The sequence below is a fragment of the Boleophthalmus pectinirostris genome, unplaced genomic scaffold (genome assembly GCF_026225935.1).
Source record: "Boleophthalmus pectinirostris isolate CB_2022bp ecotype Guang Dong unplaced genomic scaffold, ASM2622593v1 HiC_scaffold_6, whole genome shotgun sequence".
Taxonomy (NCBI): Eukaryota; Metazoa; Chordata; class Actinopteri; order Gobiiformes; family Gobiidae; genus Boleophthalmus; species Boleophthalmus pectinirostris.
The window spans coordinates 24,865,503-24,883,353 of record NW_026571447.1 but is presented as its reverse complement, the minus strand read 5'-3'; the positions used below and the strand labels follow the sequence as shown (position 1 = coordinate 24,883,353).

Sequence of the window (17,851 nt, the reverse complement as noted above, 5' to 3'; positions counted from 1 at the left end):
GACCCTTCGATTTTCATCTGGACAGTGGGTGGCGATAACGAGACTGTTTCACATCAAAAAGACGAGGAAGGAGAGTCCGATAGTAGCTACAGGAAAAACAGCAGCGAGACAGCAGAATATTCATTGTTTATATCGTTTGTCTGCCAGAAAACCTGGTAAATGAATTACCCTTTTAATAATACTATTTCGGGTGAATACGCGTGCAGACTTTTAACTAGTTTCTGCTACTGTTTCTTGAGGAAACTAACGCTAACGCTGCGTACACAAACGGAGCTAGCTAGCAAATGCTCATACAGACACATTTAAAGGTAGTGCTAATTTGCTCTTTACACATTATTTTATTAACAGGTCCAAGTACAATGAATCTGGAACGTGTTCCCAACGAGGAGAAACTGAATCTTTGTAGGAAGTATTATCTGGGTAAGTTACGTTACTCATGAAAAGTTGCTCCGATGTATGTTAAATAATGTATGAGAGGAGAAAACGGTTGCTGTATGTTTTGTTGAATTAAGCTGTGTTCTTTGTTTCGATGAATTGAGTTTGATGGAGATGAAATAATACTCACATACATTTTGGGTCATAGTTCTCAAGTGTTGCTGCTTTAAAATGGCAACGCCTTGACCCACATTATTTAAGTGTTGGTTTAGAAAGTCTTTACACCAGAGGTTGGTTTATGGCTCTGCCCTTAGAAGAAAATGGTTCACCAAGGTTCAGGTTCAATAATATTAAAAAAAATAAAATCAATTAATAATAATAATAATATCAATGTTTAGATAGAGGTAAGCACTTTTGGTTTGGCCCCAGGCTCTCATTTGCGATCTTCTGAGGCACTTTAAACACTTTAAACAACAGAATAACACTTAACCATAACCAATGTGTGTTTCTCTTTGAATTTCTCAGGTGGATTTGCCCTTCTGCCATTTTTATGGCTTGTTAATGTAATTTGGTTTTTCAAGGAAGCCTTTCTAAAACCATCTTTCACAGAACAAGTGCAAATAAAAACATGTGAGTAATACAACACCTATTTAATATATGGACATTTACTAATTACCTGATTTGCTTGTCTGACCAGCCAGCTGTAAATGGTCCACGGGTTCATCTAGTTACAGCAAACAACTTTACTATGGATGGGTTTGCCTCATCCAACAAGTGTTGCCTATAACTTTCTGTTGCAGTTTTCCCCTTCTCAAAAATGGCCACTAAGCTTTCCAAGCAGGGTACCTGGCCAAAAAATGACAGCAAGAATGTTTACTGTCAAGTGTGAATGTTTGTAAAATACATCAGGATGTTAGATTAGATGTTAATGAATATTCAATCTTTTTGTGGCATGGTTTAATACAAATTAATAAATTTTCTTGTGTTTCTGTCTAGATGTGAAGAGGTCAGCACTGGGTGTGCTCCTGTGGGCTGTTGTCCTTTGTACCTGGATTACAGTGTTCCAGCACTTCAGGGCAGAATGGGGCGAAGTGGGTGATTATTTGTCATTTACAATACCCCTGGGCACCCCGTGAATTTTTAAAATATGAATTTGTTGTTAACACAGAACTCTTACATTTTACCCAACACACATCTAATTTGTTTTTGTGTCCAGAATCATTCACACCATTAAAATTCAAGTAACTTCCTAGTGTACATTTTTCTGTATTGGGTAGTTTCTATACAAATGACACCAATTGAATGTGTTGATTTTTGTATTTTATGTCTTTCTCATTTACATGCGTTTTATGTTAAATGTATATGATTCTGATTTGATGCATTCTATGTGGAACTCGATCTGACACATTGTACAATTTCCCATTATAAAAAAACATTTTATGAAAAATGTTTATTAGTACATTCCAACTTCTTTAATAACAAAATGCCCAATGACTGCATTTACACACTGTTTGAGTTTAAAATACAACACTTTTTTATTCTGGTGGTCTTGTTTTGTTTATCCAGTGAAAGTGAACACCTATTAGTAGACCCACGTGTTGTGGCATGTGTTTTGTAAAGCCTGCTGTCACTGTCTGTCTTGACAGATCCCAATATTTAGACCTTAGCCATTCTATTTTTAGATGCATTCCTTCTGACAGGCTTTTCTATATTCAAAGTGTATGTCCAAATTAACTGAGGCACATTCTTCAGTCTCAGTAATGAGCACTGAACATGTTAATTGACCTAAAGTCTACAACAGCTGAATCATCCTCAAACAATTCACTCTTATCCAGATTTACTCTGAGCGAAATCTCAGGGGTGGTACCCCTAAATCCTGGGACAAAACAAAGGCAAGGTGCCCCGCTCTGAATGCCTGGCTTATTATGCAACTGGAGTATAAAACTCAAACCGCAGGCAGGAGCTCAGACATTTATTTCTGGAAGGAGTTGAGGCAAAAACACATAGGCCGAAGAGGGTTTAGATAGCTTCATCAGCCCTTGTGATCAGAGTTCAAGATCTACTCAACCCCGAGTTTGATTTTATAATTCAAAATACATGGATTTTATTTTGCCCCAAACGACCCCTGCTGATGGTATCCAATGGGAGAAAGTTTTACCCCCCCTAATTCCTCGACTGAATGGAACCTACGGACAATACAACTGGTCCCCAAAATTGCTTATGGCTGAGACTGAAAACGCCAGTTCTGCTGAGGTAAGTTATAGTGAAAAATACTAAACATATCCAAAACACACTCAACATGTATGCACCTGTCCCAAAGATTATGTTGCATGCAGAATGCCTACATTCACACATTAGATTTAGACGAGCCTTTCTTTCTTCCTCTCAGGTGAACTGTGATGACAATGGCTTTACAATTCAAGTTGATGTTAAGCATTTTAAACCAGAGGACCTGATGGTTAAAGTTATTGGAGACTTTGTGGAAGTGCAAGGAAGGCATGAGGAGAAAAAGGTTGGTGTTTTGTAATATTTAAAATATATTGCTCATCAGCTTGACACTTAAGTAATAGAGTTTTCCTGTTGATATTAAGAGTGGCAGTGGACTCACAACACGGCAGTTTAATCGTCGATATCGGGTTCCAAAAGAGGTGGATATAATGGCTTTGGAATCTGCTGTGTCTCCCAGTGGTATTCTCATCGTATCTGCGCCCATTCTACCACCAGACAATGTTCACGCTTTGAGCTAATCTACACCCAACAAGAATTAAATATTGTGTCTTCCAGTAATATCGGCATAGGTGATAAAACTATGGCAACTTTGACTTGACAGCAAGATTTCATTTAAATTCTTGGCTACCGAAACCCTCCAATCAGCATAACTTCATTGGATAATTTATAACACACGAGTTTTTCTTGTTGTTTTTTTTTTTTATTAATATTGATTTAAATGTGATATAGAAATAAAACTAGTTAACATTTCCTGATGTTGTATTCTTACTTGAATTCAAAAGGTCTCAAAATGAGCAGAACTGAGTGATGGGTGTTTGTCTTTGCTTAGATTTACCAACTATGCCAGTATGAGAGAAGGGTACTGTATGTGATTGTAAATTGAGTTGATATCTTCCTTTGAGCGAACCTTGTAAGTATACACTGTTCTATTTTGTATTCATGCTTTTGATGAAGAAATATTAAAATGTAACTTTTATTTGACTGTGATTTAATAAAAAATAGAAACATTATGCATTCACATGTTGTGTTGTCCTTAGAATTCCTTTAACAGTGTGTCCACTTCACTGTGGGAAAGATAGTTACAGTTACTACTAATTTTGACTTGTTTTAGATTTTTGATTTAATAAAGAAGAAAAAAAAAACATACTTTATCTGTTCTTTAACCCACTTTCTCTGTTTTCGAAGGACTTGAAGTAAAGGATCATCTTCAAACTCCTTTTCATCTGAATCTAAAACAATCACAATAAAAAAGAATAATAAAATATATAGTACATAAAACACTAACAGTTTTCTCTATCTTCTACTAAATCCTCACCTTCAGCCTCTTTAAGAAACTGTGAAATAATTTCTACAGATTTATAGTCATCATTCAGTTGTTCTGAGACAAGGCAGTGTGGAGATAGTGGGGGAATTTCTTGTACAATGGTTGAATCCACAGAAGGAAATAATACTTCAGAAACCACCTGTTGAACAAAATTAAGACATTATTTGATATGCTGCGCGTTAGTATCTGTTAATACAAGTATCAGTTCAAATTAGGATGCTGCAAAATACTAAACATATCCAAAACACACTCAACATGTATGCACCTGTCCCAAAGCACTCTGGATTGGAGAAGATGGTGTCCTATCCCCTCTGCTCTTTTTCTTAGAATCGGTGCATTTCTGATGATGTTGAGGAGTACTCGTTATGTTTGTGGGGACTTTCTGTCGTGAGTGAATCCTGTTTTGTAAACAAATGAACTTGAAGACTTCAGTTTCACATTTAATCTAGTAGTAGCTGTAGATGTCAAGTTGTGGTACTGTACCTTGCAGATTTCTTTTGCTCTTTGGAAAGAATTGATGTTTTCTTCTCACTCTTCTCTAGATGTTTCTTTGGTGCAACTGTGCTCTTAGTGTAAGATAAATGTCCATCTTTTTCAACATGTCCAGTTATGGGTAGTTCCAGAGGTAAATTTTGTGTTTTTTGAGGTACAACGATAATTTGTGAATCAAGTTTGTGTAGAACCATCTCTTCTTCATGAGGTTTAGGTGTCTGATTGGGACACGGTAAAATATCACACATCAAATGCATGTGGGAGGGAACATGGGCAAGAGCCTGTGGTGAAGAAACTACAGAGCCAGAGGGCACCATAGTAGTAGGCATAGCAGTAGCAGTAGTAGTAGCCATTCTGGTTTGTTGATCTAAAGTGATTAAATGAGGTCCACTAATTGACTGGGGAGTAGTTTCTTGTGGCAAACCTGAAGGAGCTTTTTCTTGTATTCCCTAATAATTAAGAATACAATTATTGCATTTTTAATAGACAATCAAAAAGTAAAGCTAATAAGACTTGAAACCACACATAATACGTACCGTAATGCCTTGATCTGAGTGCAGGGACTTGCTTTTACTGTATGCTTGCCAGCTTTGTAGCTCAAAGTGCTGTTGTGACTGTGCCCACTCCCTTGCCTTCTCCATCTTTCTCCTTAAACGCCATTGGAATAATATGTCTTCCTCCGGGCGTAAAGGAGTTGGCATAACTGAGGATGGGTCCTTAGCTGCAAATATTATCCATGTAATGTATTTAAAAGGTATCTTAACATCAGACAAAAAGAATGGAGAGTAAAGCACAACCTACCAATATTGTACTTAGGCAAACTTGAAATCATGGGCTTTCTCACTGGCTCGTCTGCACTTACTGGAGATGAGAAGTCAGAGGATCCTCACCATCTGAGCTCACGGGGAGGGAATCTTCCTCAAGACTAACTTCACTGGAAACAAATTAATTTCTATTTACTTACTGAATTACATTTTTCTAATTAATGAATATGGTTTTCTTGTTATTTTACCCTTTCTGCAACAGTCTGCTGGCTCTCTCTTGTAGCTGCAAAATCTCTGAATCATAATGTTCACATTGGGAGGTGTCTGACAAAACCTATATACCAGAGACAACTGACATTAAAATAGCACTAACAACTTGAATGATAACATGCACTAGTTGCAGATAGTGAGTAAAACGTTATAATTAAATATATTTACACTTAAGGACCCTCTGCTTGGGGAAATGGCTCTGTTGTGATGAAACAACGTAGGATCTGTTAAAAAAACAAAAAAAAACAAAAAAAACATTAAAACATTTTGAAGCTGGTCCAGTATTAGTAAAATATGATCATATGCAGTACACATTTACCTGGTTTCTCTGGAGTTAAATTGGGAGGTAATGATGGCGATGATGCCCACCAGAATGGCAGCAATTCTTCTTTAGACTTTTGTTGCCGTTCCTCTCGACTTTGCGGTTGACCATGACGAAAACGATCCACATACCTGATGAATATGAGTGAACAAAATTACTTGGATATATTGATTTACTAGTGATTGCAATAAAAATAAAAAAATAAAAAATCACACTTTGCCAGCACTGAACTATGCTCAGTGTCAACTTCAAAAAACTTGTATATTGATGTTGGCACATTCTTGTCAGATGTGGGTGTATCACTCGGAGAGGAAGGTCCAGAGGATGGCCAAATCTCTTTGAAGATTGGATGTTTCTCCAGATCTGAGTCAGTGTTGTAATCTTGCTTTCCATCCTGCTGCAGAGATTCTGTATAAGTTTGTTGTTTTAAAATTGGTGACTTTTTGGATGCCAAACCTAATACTTCAATAAAGAGCAAAAATAATATGCACACAGATACACAACATCAGTGAGGTGGTGGTTTCATATTGTGTTAGATATCCTGATAGCCACAGAAAGTTGACTTAACATACACTGACTGCATATGGTGACCAGATTTTAAAAAAAAAATAAAATAAAAACTGGAATGTCCCTGGTTTGGGTTGGTTGGTAATAATAAAATTGTGAAGCAAGTGTGTAATTAAGGAAAACTGTTATGCCCTCAGCGCTAATCTGAGTCAGAATGGTCACATCTTCTTCGTGTTTTGGTCATTTTAAGCAGCTTTTCTGTATTTTACCTAAACAAATGACAATTTATGCCTCTCTTTACTGTTGGCAGGTATCAAATTGGTCAAAAATAGGGATACCTGGACCTGGGACATTTCTTGTATAAAACTGGGAGAAATCACTGGTTTTGGATAGATCTGCTAGGACAGGACACACAGGGCTCAAAACTGGTACTGTCCTGGGTAAATAGGGACGTCTGGTCACACTATGACTGCATCATAAGAACATGAGACCTATGTTATCACATTTTTGTAATACTTTATTGGTTGGATTAGTGTTAGTCCACATTATTGCTACTAAGTGCTGAATGAGTTCTGAAAAGACAACAGTTCAAAACTAACCTTTTTGTTTGTCTTTTGCAAGGATGAGATCTGTGACGACCGGTTGCTTTTCCTCATCAAGGGCTCTGTTCTGGAGGGTTTCTTATTGGAATAACTGAAAACAAATATAAAGCAAATCAACCATCATGCTATTACCCTTGAATAGAAAAAGAGTGTACTCTTACCTTGCCTTCATAATTACTACACAAGTAGGAAGAATTTGCCCAAGATAATGGATATATGAAAAACTCGGTTCAAAATATTACAACTTTTGCAGCAACATATGGCAACTGACAACGCGTTACTGGATGCAGGACCAAAGCATCAAGCGCATGTATTTCAAGGAGCCATCAAGATACAGACGTACAATTATTAGAAGGTATAATCGATGTCCAATAAAGCTTTGATTCCGTGAAAGACAACAGACAGTAGTTTCCATAGCTTATTTTTTTACTACTGGTACCTTGACCAATAAGGGCTCGCGTTTGATTGATTGACAGGTAAAAGAGCCAATGAGCGAGAAGTCTACTGTGCGTGGCAACCAATCATGTCACGGGGAAGGGTCAGCGCGCGGAAGAGGAAACTGGAAACAAGCTAACTTAGCAAAGATACATTTAGCTAGCGAGATCTACGATTTATTGTAAGCGACGTTAATTGTTATATTATACAATTAAATACAAGTTGTAGTAGGTGTTTTCTAGCGATGTTTTGACAGCTGAAGTGCTAGGCAGCGATAGAGATGAAAGGTGAAGATTAAATAAACGTTGGTAACTAACATAACCCCGCAGCAGCTAACCTATTGCTAAGTGACGATAACAAACAATGGTCGGGGGGTTGTGTTTCTCGCTCTAGAAATTTGATTAAACTGGAAACGTACAACTTTTTCGGAATTAATTTTTCTTCATAAGTGGCACTGATTTTCCTTACCATGCACCACATCAAGATAAAGACCGAAAGACCAGGTAAATGACCCCCTCTTGCCACTCTGCAATAATCCATCAAGTTTATTGTTTCTATAACTTTTACAGACATGGAGGCGTCTGGAGCACGCTTTAAACTGGATGCTGTGTTGCAAGGATTGGTAGAAAAGTCGGAAACGGAAATGTAGGTCAAAAATAATGCGATGTAAACAATTCAGAATCATCTGTTTTCTATGTTGTTTTTTTAAGTGCTTACGTTAATCACATGTCACCTTAGGCGGTCTGTGCCTTCTTAAATGGCCCATATTACAGTATACTGATCTATGTTATCGTTTTGTTTCCTCATCAAAACATACCTGGAGTTAATTTGTTTCATTCACACATGTTAAACACACAAATACAGCATATATAGTGTGACCAGACGACCCTATTTGCCCGGGACAGTCCCAATTTTGAGCCCTGTCCTTGCAGATTTATCAAAAACCAGTGATTTGTCCCCGTTTTATACAAAAAATGTCCAGGGTGTTCCTATTTTTCACCAATCTGTTACCTGCCAACAGTAAAGAGAGGCATAAATTGTCATTAGTTTAGGTAAAATACAGAAATCTGCTTAAAAAGGACCAAAAAACAAAGAAAATGTGACTCTATTGGTACTAGACCGAGACTAAACCGGGCACTAAGTTACTAGACTGGGACTAGACTGGGTACTAGACCGGGTACTAGGCCCACTAATACATTAGTGTCAAATTCGTAACAATTTTCATTAATTACGCACTTGTTTCACAATTTTATTTTTACCAACCTAAACCAGGGATGTCCCAGTTTTTTTTAATTTTGAAAATCTATTCTAGTAAACAGTCCAGTATCATCTGTATTCTATGCTGTTTTTAAGTGCTTAAGTTAATCACTTATCTATTTGGGTGAACTGAGCCTTCTTGAATGGCCCATATTACACTGTTTTCTGATCTATGTTATAATATTGTTTCAAACCTCATCAAAACATACCTGGAATTGTGTTTTGTTTCATTCACACATCTTCAACACAGAAATCCAGGATATATAGGGTTATTCTCTCAAACAGAAAACACTCTGTGTTTTTTAACTTCATATACATTCACTAGAATCTTGGATGAAAAAGTAGTAAGCTTAGCTGTTAACATGAAAACTGCCACTTCATAACATCACAAGGTGGAACAGAGCATTTTGAGCTTTGGAGTTGTAGACAAACTAATAATAAAGGATTACTCTATCATGTGTGAATGAAACAAAACAACTTGCTGATGATGAGATAACAATATTCTAGCATGGTTAAAAGCTTACAAAAAAAGCTTTTATGTATTATAGTTCATAAAATTTTTTAGGTTTTTCATCCCCTTACTTTATTAATTCATTATTTTTAGGGAACAAAATGAAAGTGAAGCTGGAAAAACTGCAGAGACCTCAAACAAGTATGTAATAATTCATTCCAACTTTTAACTTCTTTATAATTAATTCAATGTTGTTTATGTGTAATGTTAGGGATTCATCTCCATTGTCTGGCAAAAGGTAAGATTTGTGACTAAAATAAGTAATACGTGGGATTATTTTTGTTAATATAATGTTTAACACATTGTTAAACATTTTAGACCACCTTCAAGGTTTCCACAACATAGAAGAAAGAAACGGAAAGAAATGGATGAAAGCATGCCAGACACCAATCAAAACAAACAAAGTAAAGTAGTAGTAGAGTAATGACAATATCAAACTTATTTTTAGATTGAAAGACTTCATGGATACATAGCCAGAACATTACACTGCATTTTAATGTCATCTTTATGTTTTATTTTTTTATTTTTCAGATGCTTATATTATCAAGTTGTTTGACCGCAGCGTTGATTTGGCTCAGTTTAACAGCAACACACCTTTGTATCCCATTTGTCGTTCTTGGATGCGAAATAACCCATCGTTTCGAGAACGGGCTGATCCCACTCCTCTTTCCCCACACAGTGTTACAGATGAAGAGGTAAGAAAATTGACAAGGTGGGTGTTTTACTTTTTTCCCTAATTTCAAATTTAAACTTGTGCTAATTCTTTGCAGCTTACTGACAATGTTAATGGTAAAGAGCAGGATGTTCACAGATTGCCTCCACCAACTCCCTGCCCTGTCAGCCCATCTGGTGAACCAGTCAATCTCAGGATCCCACCAACTGACAAACCCGCAGTCAAAAAGGTTCACTACCAAATACCTTTCTGCTAGCAAATGTATTTTTTGCTTAGCAGTAACATTGGTGTTTACTCCGTTCACAGCCTACCGATAAAATTCCTTCATCTGGACCCCGTATATCTGACCATATGGTGCGCTGGAAAAAGATTAGACAAAAGTATGAATTTTCACATATAGTTACACCAACACAAACAAACCTACTAAAAATAGTTACTGCTACTGTTTTGGTTGTGAAATGCAAAGTCTGAATTATGTGCCTTACGTCTCCCCTAGGTGGAAGGAATGCTCCAACAGGAATCAGCTGCGATACAGTGAGAGCATAAAGATCCTAAAGGAGATGAAGGAGCTGTACGACCATTGAGCAGAGATGTTGTTGGTGCAGATTTTACTCCCTAGTGTTTGTGCAAACTAAACCTTTCTAAGATTCAGTCCACAGTTTTACAAATGCATTTTACTGTATAGTTGGACCCATCATATATATATATATCTGACAGTGATTGAAAATCCTTGAACTTAAGTTAAGACATTTGTTTTCTTGTTCAATTTTTTATGCAGTTCCCTTTTTTAAAAATTAATTAAAAATAAAAGGTATAGTTGTATTTTTTCCCTTTAGTTCACTGCTTTCTTCTCAATATTACACGTTTCACGTGTGATGTGCTCATAGTGGCCAAAAGAACATGAAGTACACAATGTAAATGTACACTGAATAAGGACATCCTTTTAATCAATAACTGGAAGGAGTCATGACCTTATTATAATGAATTCACATGTTTTGAGTGTTGTATGTATGCACGTATGAATGTATTGTATCAATTTGCCAGTCTGAGAATGAAAACATTCTAATTTGTTCTGCTGACAGACAATACTTTTTAAATATTTTTAAATAAATTATCACAGTGCAGTGTTTCCGGAGCTATGAACCAGATTCTATTAAATTAATTTTGATAATAATAACTATTAATATTAATAATAATATGTAACATATACACAAACATTTCTGTACTTTAAAATTAAATGTAAACAACACACATTATTTAACATTATTTCAAAGTTTAATAGTGTAATATTCCAGCACTGACACCAGACAGAGGTTTCCACATTCAGTGTGAGTGACAGTTTAAACTTGCTTGTATGTTTGGTGCTTTAGTTATAAGCGAGGGTCTGGTCGATCCAGCTGCGCAGGTAGGACACACGGGCATACACAGCAGGAGCATAGACGTTACAGTTTGAGGTTCCCCAGGACACAATACCAACCTGAGACCACACCCCACCGCTCTGACAGACCAGAGGGCCGCCAGAGTCACCCTGAAATGAAACAGCGGAGATTAACCACTACAAAATATACAGCACCAGCCCCTGATATTGGCTTGGCACCCTTGATGAAATCTATGGTAGGTTCTTATATATATCTCCAGCAGCAGTGATTCATGCAATTTGCATCCTGTAAACATGTTCTTGTCAAAGGGACCAATATTTGTGGTGTTATTCTTTTACCTGACAGGAAGACACTCCGGATGCACCAGCACAGATCATGGCGTCATTGATTCTGTTCTGTCCCCAGTACTGCTTGCACTGAGCAGGGCTCAGCAGAGGCAAAGAGGTCTGCTGGAGGTAACGGGGGCTTGCTACAAACAGGCAACAATCACATGGTTATTATATAAAAAAACATGAATGAATTCAAATAAATTTGGTATATTTCTGAGTAAATACTTATCTGGGTATTTTTTATATGTATTGGTCTATTGGGCTTTGTAGATAACCACTGAACTCTTAACTTTAATGTCAGCAATTTAAAAAAAAATCACATCTTTACCTCCTCCACTTTTCTTAAACTGTAACTGGTTTATTTAATTTGCATATGTCTCTTCTCACATAGTGCTAGATATAATTAATGTAATTGATAAATTCTGTTACTGTTTCACTGCTACTTACAGGTGGTTCCAGTGCGGCCCCATCCAGTAGTCACACAAATGGTTCCGGATGGGATGCTGGTGCTGGAGGAGGCCAAACACACAGGGGAAATACGACTGGTCATCTGGGCAGGTGAGGACAGCTTCAGGAGGGTGATGTCATTGGTGAAGGTGTTGCTGTTGTAGTAGGGGTGGGAGATGGCCTGGAGAGTAGTTTTTATTAATAATATTTTCAAAAGAATATCATGTTCAGCTTTGCACTTTAAATCCTTAATATACAATGCCCTCCATTACATTTCACAGTTTAAAATATTGATAAAGGGCACTGTAAATACATTTGTGAATAACTAACCCTGGAGATGGTTTTGATCTGAATGGGCTCGCCGTTGTAGTTACGGTCATACTCTCCCAGGATCACACGATGGTAATTGGGGCTGAAAAAAAGTGAACAGGGTTATTAGGAGAATAGAGGAGTTTGGTCATATCATGTGTACATGTGAGTTAACTTACGACACACGGCAGTGAGCAGCGGTCACAACCCAGTACTGGTTGATCAGGGAACCTCCACAGAAGTGAAAGCCTGACCCATCCTTATGAAGAAAAAGTTAAAATCTTCTAAAGCTTGTTCTAGACTAAGAACTGAAGGTTAAGTAAACATTTTTGCTGGTGTTTGTTACCTGAAGAGAAACCTGCCAGGGCCAGGATCCAGACACAGCATTCTCTCCGTTCACAATTTTGTTGTATCCGCTCACTTGGGGCTTAATGGCGGGGACTCCACACCCTAAGAACCAATCAGTTAGCATGAGGAAAAATGTCAAACTTAACATTTGTTTGATTTAAATTGGTTTGTTGTAATATTTAAGAATAGGGTGATTTCCCACTCTGGGGCTGGAGGTATGAGCCAGTACACATTTTTATCTGTTATTACACTGTACTCAAGATAAACCTGGTTATTTATACAGAATCAGCTTAATATAAGTAACTTTCATAAGTATGAAAGTGGTGTGTGTGTGTGCGTGTGTGCGTGTGTGTGTGCGTGTGTGTGTGTGTGTGTGTGTGTGTGTGTGTGTGTGTGTGTGTGTGTGTGTGTGTGTGCGCGCGTGCGTGTGTGAGTGATGGTGGCCTCGCTTCCGTCAGTCTGTCCCAGGGCAGATGTGGCTACAATAGTAGCTTACCACCACTGAGTGTTGAGTGAATGAATGATGAATTGTAAAGTGCTTTGGGTATCTTGAAAGGCGCTATATAAATGCAGTGATTAATTAATTAATAACACTTACCCAGAGTGGAGGCTACAAGGGCCAAACAACTGACAAGCAAAAACATGGCTGGGTGTCGGAGCTAGTTCACCTGCTTAACTGTTCACACAGGGCCATGGGTTTTTATATGGTAGATAACAAAAAAAAAGCATTTGATAAGAATGAGAAAAACATCTTGATAAGCAGCTGACATGACAACCAGTCGGTGTATGTTCTATGTTATATAACATCAGAAAAAGACAGAAAACAACAAATACATGTATTTAATTTATAGTCAGTCTATGATTAGTATGAGTCTTACTTCTCTTTGTGGTCTTCTTATTATTTTATTACATTTTTTGTTGTTTTTTGTTTTTTTGACATCTGAACATAATATACTATTTTTTACTTAATATGATCAGCAAATCTAAAAAATAAAAGATGACACATTTGCATTCCCAGCAGTAAGCTTTATTACTAGGTGCTTTATTTTATTATTGAAGGAGAGGAAAGGTGTGCTTATCAAACATTAGATGGTACAAGTTGCACATTAATCTTAAACTGTAGTTTAGTCAACCTCTTCAATAGTGGGGCCAGAGGAAGAGCCGGTCCCTCCAGCTCCACCAGGGAAACCACCAGGCATTCCTCCAGGCATTCCTCCAGGCATTCCTCCGGGCATTCCCCCAGGCATCCCTGCTCCCTGGTACAGATTAGTGATGATTGGGTTGCACACCTTCTCCAGTTCCTTTTGCTGGTGCTCGTACTCTTCTTTTTCAGCCGTCTGTACACAACACACAAACAATTATATAGACATTAAATAGCTGAACAGTTTTTACTGCTGGACTGCAAATGATATTGCAACATTTTAGAACAGGTACACAGGCTGCATCTCATTGTGGTCCTCCTGAAATTTGAGTATTTGTTTTACTTAGGGAGAAATTTATCTTTTGGGTTGATCACTATTTAGAACTACTTAATCTATGATTCATCTGGTGTTACTGGGAGAGCCAAATATTTTCTGAGATGATACTTGATATGAAAAGTTGAGAACCACTGTTAAAGTTTAACTGTGATGAGGCAAATGAGGCTTGGATAATGAAACTAGTCACTAATTTAAAGTGTATTTAATCAAGTTCATGATTTTAACTTAAATACAATAATGTAACTAACTCCACCATCAAAGAGTGAAATATTGTCATACTGTAGAATCTGAGGACAATGCAAAATACAAAAAAGGCGTTTTATAGTTTTGTACCTGGTTCTTATCCAGCCATGCGATGACCTCATTGCACTTGTCCACAATGGTCTTCTTATCCTCTGGGCTGATCTTGTCCTGCAGCTTTTCATCCTCCACGGTGCTTTTCATGTTGAAAGCCAGAGACTCCAGGGAGTTCTTGGCTGTGACTTTCTCTCTTTGTGCATCGTCTTCGGCCTTAAACTGCTCTGCTTCCTGCACCATGCGCTCAATATCCTCCTTGCTTAGACGGCCTATAAATTTATCCAAGTTTGTATTTTATTTAGAATGGGTTTATTTTGTACATATCATTTTATGTCACCTATAATAACTGGTATACCTTTATCGTTAGTGATGGTAATCTTGTTTTCTTTCCCTGTGCTTTTGTCCACGGCTGACACGTTAAGAATACCATTGGCATCTATGTCAAAGGTCACCTCAATCTGGGGGACACCTCTTGGAGCAGGTGGGATACCAGTGAGCTCAAACTTTCCCAGGATGTTGTTGTCTTTAGTCATGGCCCTCTCACCTTCATATACCTGTAATGCTCTAATTTTAGTGTGGCTTGTTATTAAATATAGTGTGACTGCTGAAACACCATGAATGTACCTGAATGAGCACACCAGGCTGGTTGTCAGAGTAGGTGGTGAAAGTTTGTGTTTGTTTGGTGGGAATTGTAGTGTTCCTCTTGATAAGAACAGTCATGACTCCTCCAGCTGTCTCGATTCCCAGGGACAGAGGAGTAACATCCAGTAGGAGCAGGTCTTGTACGTTCTCAGACTTATCTCCAGCCAAGATGGCCGCCTGCACAGCTGTGAAGAGTTTTAAGGTTAGACCATTTCACACAAAGTACAGAGCTGCATTAGCTGTACAATGTACAATGTGTAACAGTTACCTGCACCATAGGCCACAGCCTCATCTGGGTTGATGCTCTTATTCAGATCTCTCCCATTGAAGAAGTCTTGAAGCAACTTTTGGATTTTAGGAATACGTGTGGAGCCCCCAACCAGGACAATGTCATGGATTTGTGCTTTGTCCATTTTGGCATCCCTCAGGGCCTTCTCCACAGGCTCCAATGTGCCACGGAACAGGTCGGCATTAAGCTCTTCAAAGCGGGCTCTAGTGATAGAGGTGTAGAAATCCACTCCTTCATACAGGGAGTCGATCTCGATACTGGCCTGGGTGCTGCTGGAGAGGGTGCGCTTGGCCCGCTCACAGGCCGTACGCAGACGACGTACTGCCCTCTTGTTGTTGGTGATTTCTTTCTTGAACTTGCGTTTGAACTCAGCAATAAAATGATTTACCATGCGGTTATCAAAGTCCTCTCCTCCCAAGTGAGTGTCTCCGGCTGTGGATTTGACCTCAAAAATACCATCTTCAATGGTCAAGATGGACACATCAAAAGTGCCACCTCCAAGGTCAAAGATGAGGACATTCCTCTCACTCCCAACCTAAAATATATTTTAACAGTTATTATTACAACAAGAATTTTAGGCTTTTTTGCCATTATAGTAGTATTTACCTTTTTGTCCAAGCCATAGGCAATGGCTGCTGCCGTTGGTTCATTGATAATACGCAGCACATTAAGCCCAGCAATAGCTCCAGCATCTTTGGTCGCCTGGCGCTGGGAGTCATTGAAGTAGGCAGGGACAGTTACAACTGCATTGTTCACAGGCTGTAAAAAAAAAATAATATTTTTTTATTTACTTTATCACATTTTGGATGTTATTATGTTTACGTAACATGTGAATTACCTTTCCAAGATATGCTTCAGAGATTTCTTTCATTTTAGTGAGCACCATTGAGGAAATCTCTTCAGCAAAGAATGTCTTGATCTCACCTTTGTATTCAACCTCCACTTTGGGTTTAGATGAGTCATTTATAACTTTAAAGGGCCAGTGCTTCATGTCTGACTGCACCACAGCATCGTCAAACTTACGACCAATGAGGCGTTTGGCATCTGACAGAATCAATATATTGTTAACATTTCACACAAGAGGAAAGTGACTGTTTTGTTGCAAAGCTTTACCAAACACAGTGTTGGCAGGATTCATGGCGACTTGATTCTTGGCCGCATCTCCGATCAGCCTCTCTGTGTCCGTGAAGGCCACATAGCTTGGAGTGGTCCTGTTTCCTTGGTCATTGGCGATGATCTCCACTTTGCCATGCTGGAAGATGCCCACACAGGAGTATGTGGTACCCAGATCAATACCGACTGCTGGTCCTTTAGACATCTTGTAGACAAATAACAAGATAATGATTTTACCTACTGTAAATTTAGAGCTTATATTTAGAGCAATATATAATGAACACACTATTTAGACATATGAATGTGAATTTATAGATAGTCTATATTTGAATACTTATGTGTTTAAGTGTTCCAGCCCTATTTCAGTACGGATGCCAAATGGCTTAAATCTAAATAACATGACTGCAGTTTGTCATAGCGTCCTTCTGATCTTATTTCAACAGCTCTGGTCTGATTCCCCTGAGCGTGGCATCTCAGCGTCAGCCTAGTGTAATGTGATGTACTGAAACTCAGATCACAGGCTGTCTTCTAACAGCTGCCTCCAAATAGCTTACACTTACTATTATTAGATCTGCTGTGGCCGGGTAGCAATGAATGGAAGGTGGACTAAGTGGCAAAGGGTGTGTATCAATGGTTTTTCGACACAACATGATGACGTACATTCGGCTTACTATTATTCAACTATGAACAGTAGAGCTTTGTGTTGGATTAGACTACTCATAGAAAGCCTTATACCATTTTAATTTTAGGAGTATACGCTAAAGCTGGGTCAACACATTGATTCTCTTGTCTCCATTCACCATAGAATATATAAAAAAGTTCATATATACGGTCTATGGCATTCACACAGTTTGAGTTTTCCCATTACGTATACCAAACAGCATAAGCAGGAACAGCTTATTGAATTATCATTCGTTATAGTGTTGTGAAACACACGGGAAAGCTCTTACATGGTTACACTTGCTTTTTCCAAGTATCTGCCACATGCAAAACCTTATGGCAGGGTTCCTTTGGTTAAATATTTGAGATAGCCCAGTAATCCATGACTTAAACTTTTTTGACTTTTACCACATTGTCCTTGTGGTTACCATGCAAATTCACCTATTATAATAACCCTCTTAGTTAGAAGCAACAAACAAGACAGAATTTGAAGCCAGGCTGCCTGTGCACGGGGTTACCTTGAGTTGTCAGATGTTCAAGTGTTTACTGAGTTCAAAGCACAAAGGCCAGTGGCTGCCCTCCTCACAAGCTCTGCTCTCTCCCCTTGTAGATCGACTAAGAGACCGAGTGCCTGTGCTTCAGGGAGTATATAGGCACACATGGAGGCACTGGTGTCAGATGACTGGGCAAAAGGTCCATGAGCTGCCTGTTGAAGACTGAATCAGATTAATCTGGTAACAAACAAACAGCAAACTGTGGCAGGCTGTAATTACTGATGGATTTTAAAAATTTATTTTAA

At 38.2% G+C, this 17,851-nt stretch overlaps 6 protein-coding genes across 6 annotated transcripts; 3 read left to right on the top strand and 3 right to left on the bottom strand.

Annotated features, from left to right (window-relative positions):
* Positions 1–6: 6 nt before the first annotated feature.
* On the top strand, positions 7–1,632 carry psenen (presenilin enhancer, gamma-secretase subunit). The gene is made up of 4 exons (XM_020937619.2): positions 7–155; positions 349–420; positions 901–1,005; positions 1,372–1,632. Exons 2-4 carry the CDS (start codon positions 360–362, stop codon positions 1,509–1,511), a joined length of 306 nt encoding a protein of 101 aa, XP_020793278.1. The 5' UTR covers positions 7–155; positions 349–359; the 3' UTR covers positions 1,512–1,632.
* A 419-nt stretch (positions 1,633–2,051) lies between these two features.
* On the top strand, positions 2,052–3,622 carry hspb6 (heat shock protein, alpha-crystallin-related, b6). Its single transcript, XM_020937618.2, has 3 exons — positions 2,052–2,628; positions 2,765–2,887; positions 2,967–3,622. Exons 1-3 carry the CDS (start codon positions 2,473–2,475, stop codon positions 3,120–3,122), a joined length of 435 nt encoding a protein of 144 aa, XP_020793277.1. The 5' UTR covers positions 2,052–2,472; the 3' UTR covers positions 3,123–3,622.
* On the bottom strand, positions 3,562–7,918 carry proser3 (proline and serine rich 3). The gene is given in 15 exon segments (XM_055163531.1): positions 3,562–3,668; positions 3,752–3,833; positions 3,920–4,067; positions 4,194–4,326; positions 4,412–4,869; positions 4,957–5,123; positions 5,192–5,308; positions 5,311–5,354; positions 5,433–5,518; positions 5,623–5,678; positions 5,774–5,907; positions 5,992–6,173; positions 6,883–6,976; positions 7,047–7,062; positions 7,789–7,918. Coding segments are annotated over 14 exon segments (1,743 nt in total). The 5' UTR covers positions 7,058–7,062; positions 7,789–7,918; the 3' UTR covers positions 3,562–3,637.
* lin37 (lin-37 DREAM MuvB core complex component) lies at positions 7,421–10,583 on the top strand. The gene is made up of 10 exons (XM_055163530.1): positions 7,421–7,607; positions 7,714–7,823; positions 7,890–7,965; positions 9,182–9,229; positions 9,300–9,326; positions 9,407–9,492; positions 9,620–9,783; positions 9,859–9,990; positions 10,068–10,141; positions 10,258–10,583. Exons 2-10 carry the CDS (start codon positions 7,790–7,792, stop codon positions 10,343–10,345), a joined length of 729 nt encoding a protein of 242 aa, XP_055019505.1. The 5' UTR covers positions 7,421–7,607; positions 7,714–7,789; the 3' UTR covers positions 10,346–10,583.
* A 535-nt stretch (positions 10,584–11,118) lies between these two features.
* LOC110171816 (chymotrypsin-like protease CTRL-1) lies at positions 11,119–13,239 on the bottom strand. The gene is made up of 7 exons (XM_020937607.2): positions 13,172–13,239; positions 12,572–12,675; positions 12,405–12,484; positions 12,247–12,328; positions 11,917–12,097; positions 11,479–11,609; positions 11,119–11,289 (listed from the first exon to the last, which is right to left on the bottom strand). The coding sequence occupies exons 1-7, from the start codon at positions 13,215–13,217 to the stop codon at positions 11,128–11,130; spliced, it is 786 nt and encodes a 261-aa protein (XP_020793266.1). The 5' UTR covers positions 13,218–13,239; the 3' UTR covers positions 11,119–11,127.
* Positions 13,240–13,584: 345 nt separating this feature from the next.
* Positions 13,585–17,715, bottom strand: hsc70 (heat shock cognate 70). Its single transcript, XM_020937593.2, has 9 exons — positions 17,571–17,715; positions 16,393–16,597; positions 16,118–16,323; positions 15,886–16,038; positions 15,259–15,814; positions 14,973–15,175; positions 14,704–14,902; positions 14,385–14,617; positions 13,585–13,910 (listed from the first exon to the last, which is right to left on the bottom strand). Exons 2-9 carry the CDS (start codon positions 16,595–16,597, stop codon positions 13,698–13,700), a joined length of 1,968 nt encoding a protein of 655 aa, XP_020793252.1. The 5' UTR covers positions 17,571–17,715; the 3' UTR covers positions 13,585–13,697.
* Positions 17,716–17,851: the final 136 nt, after the last annotated feature.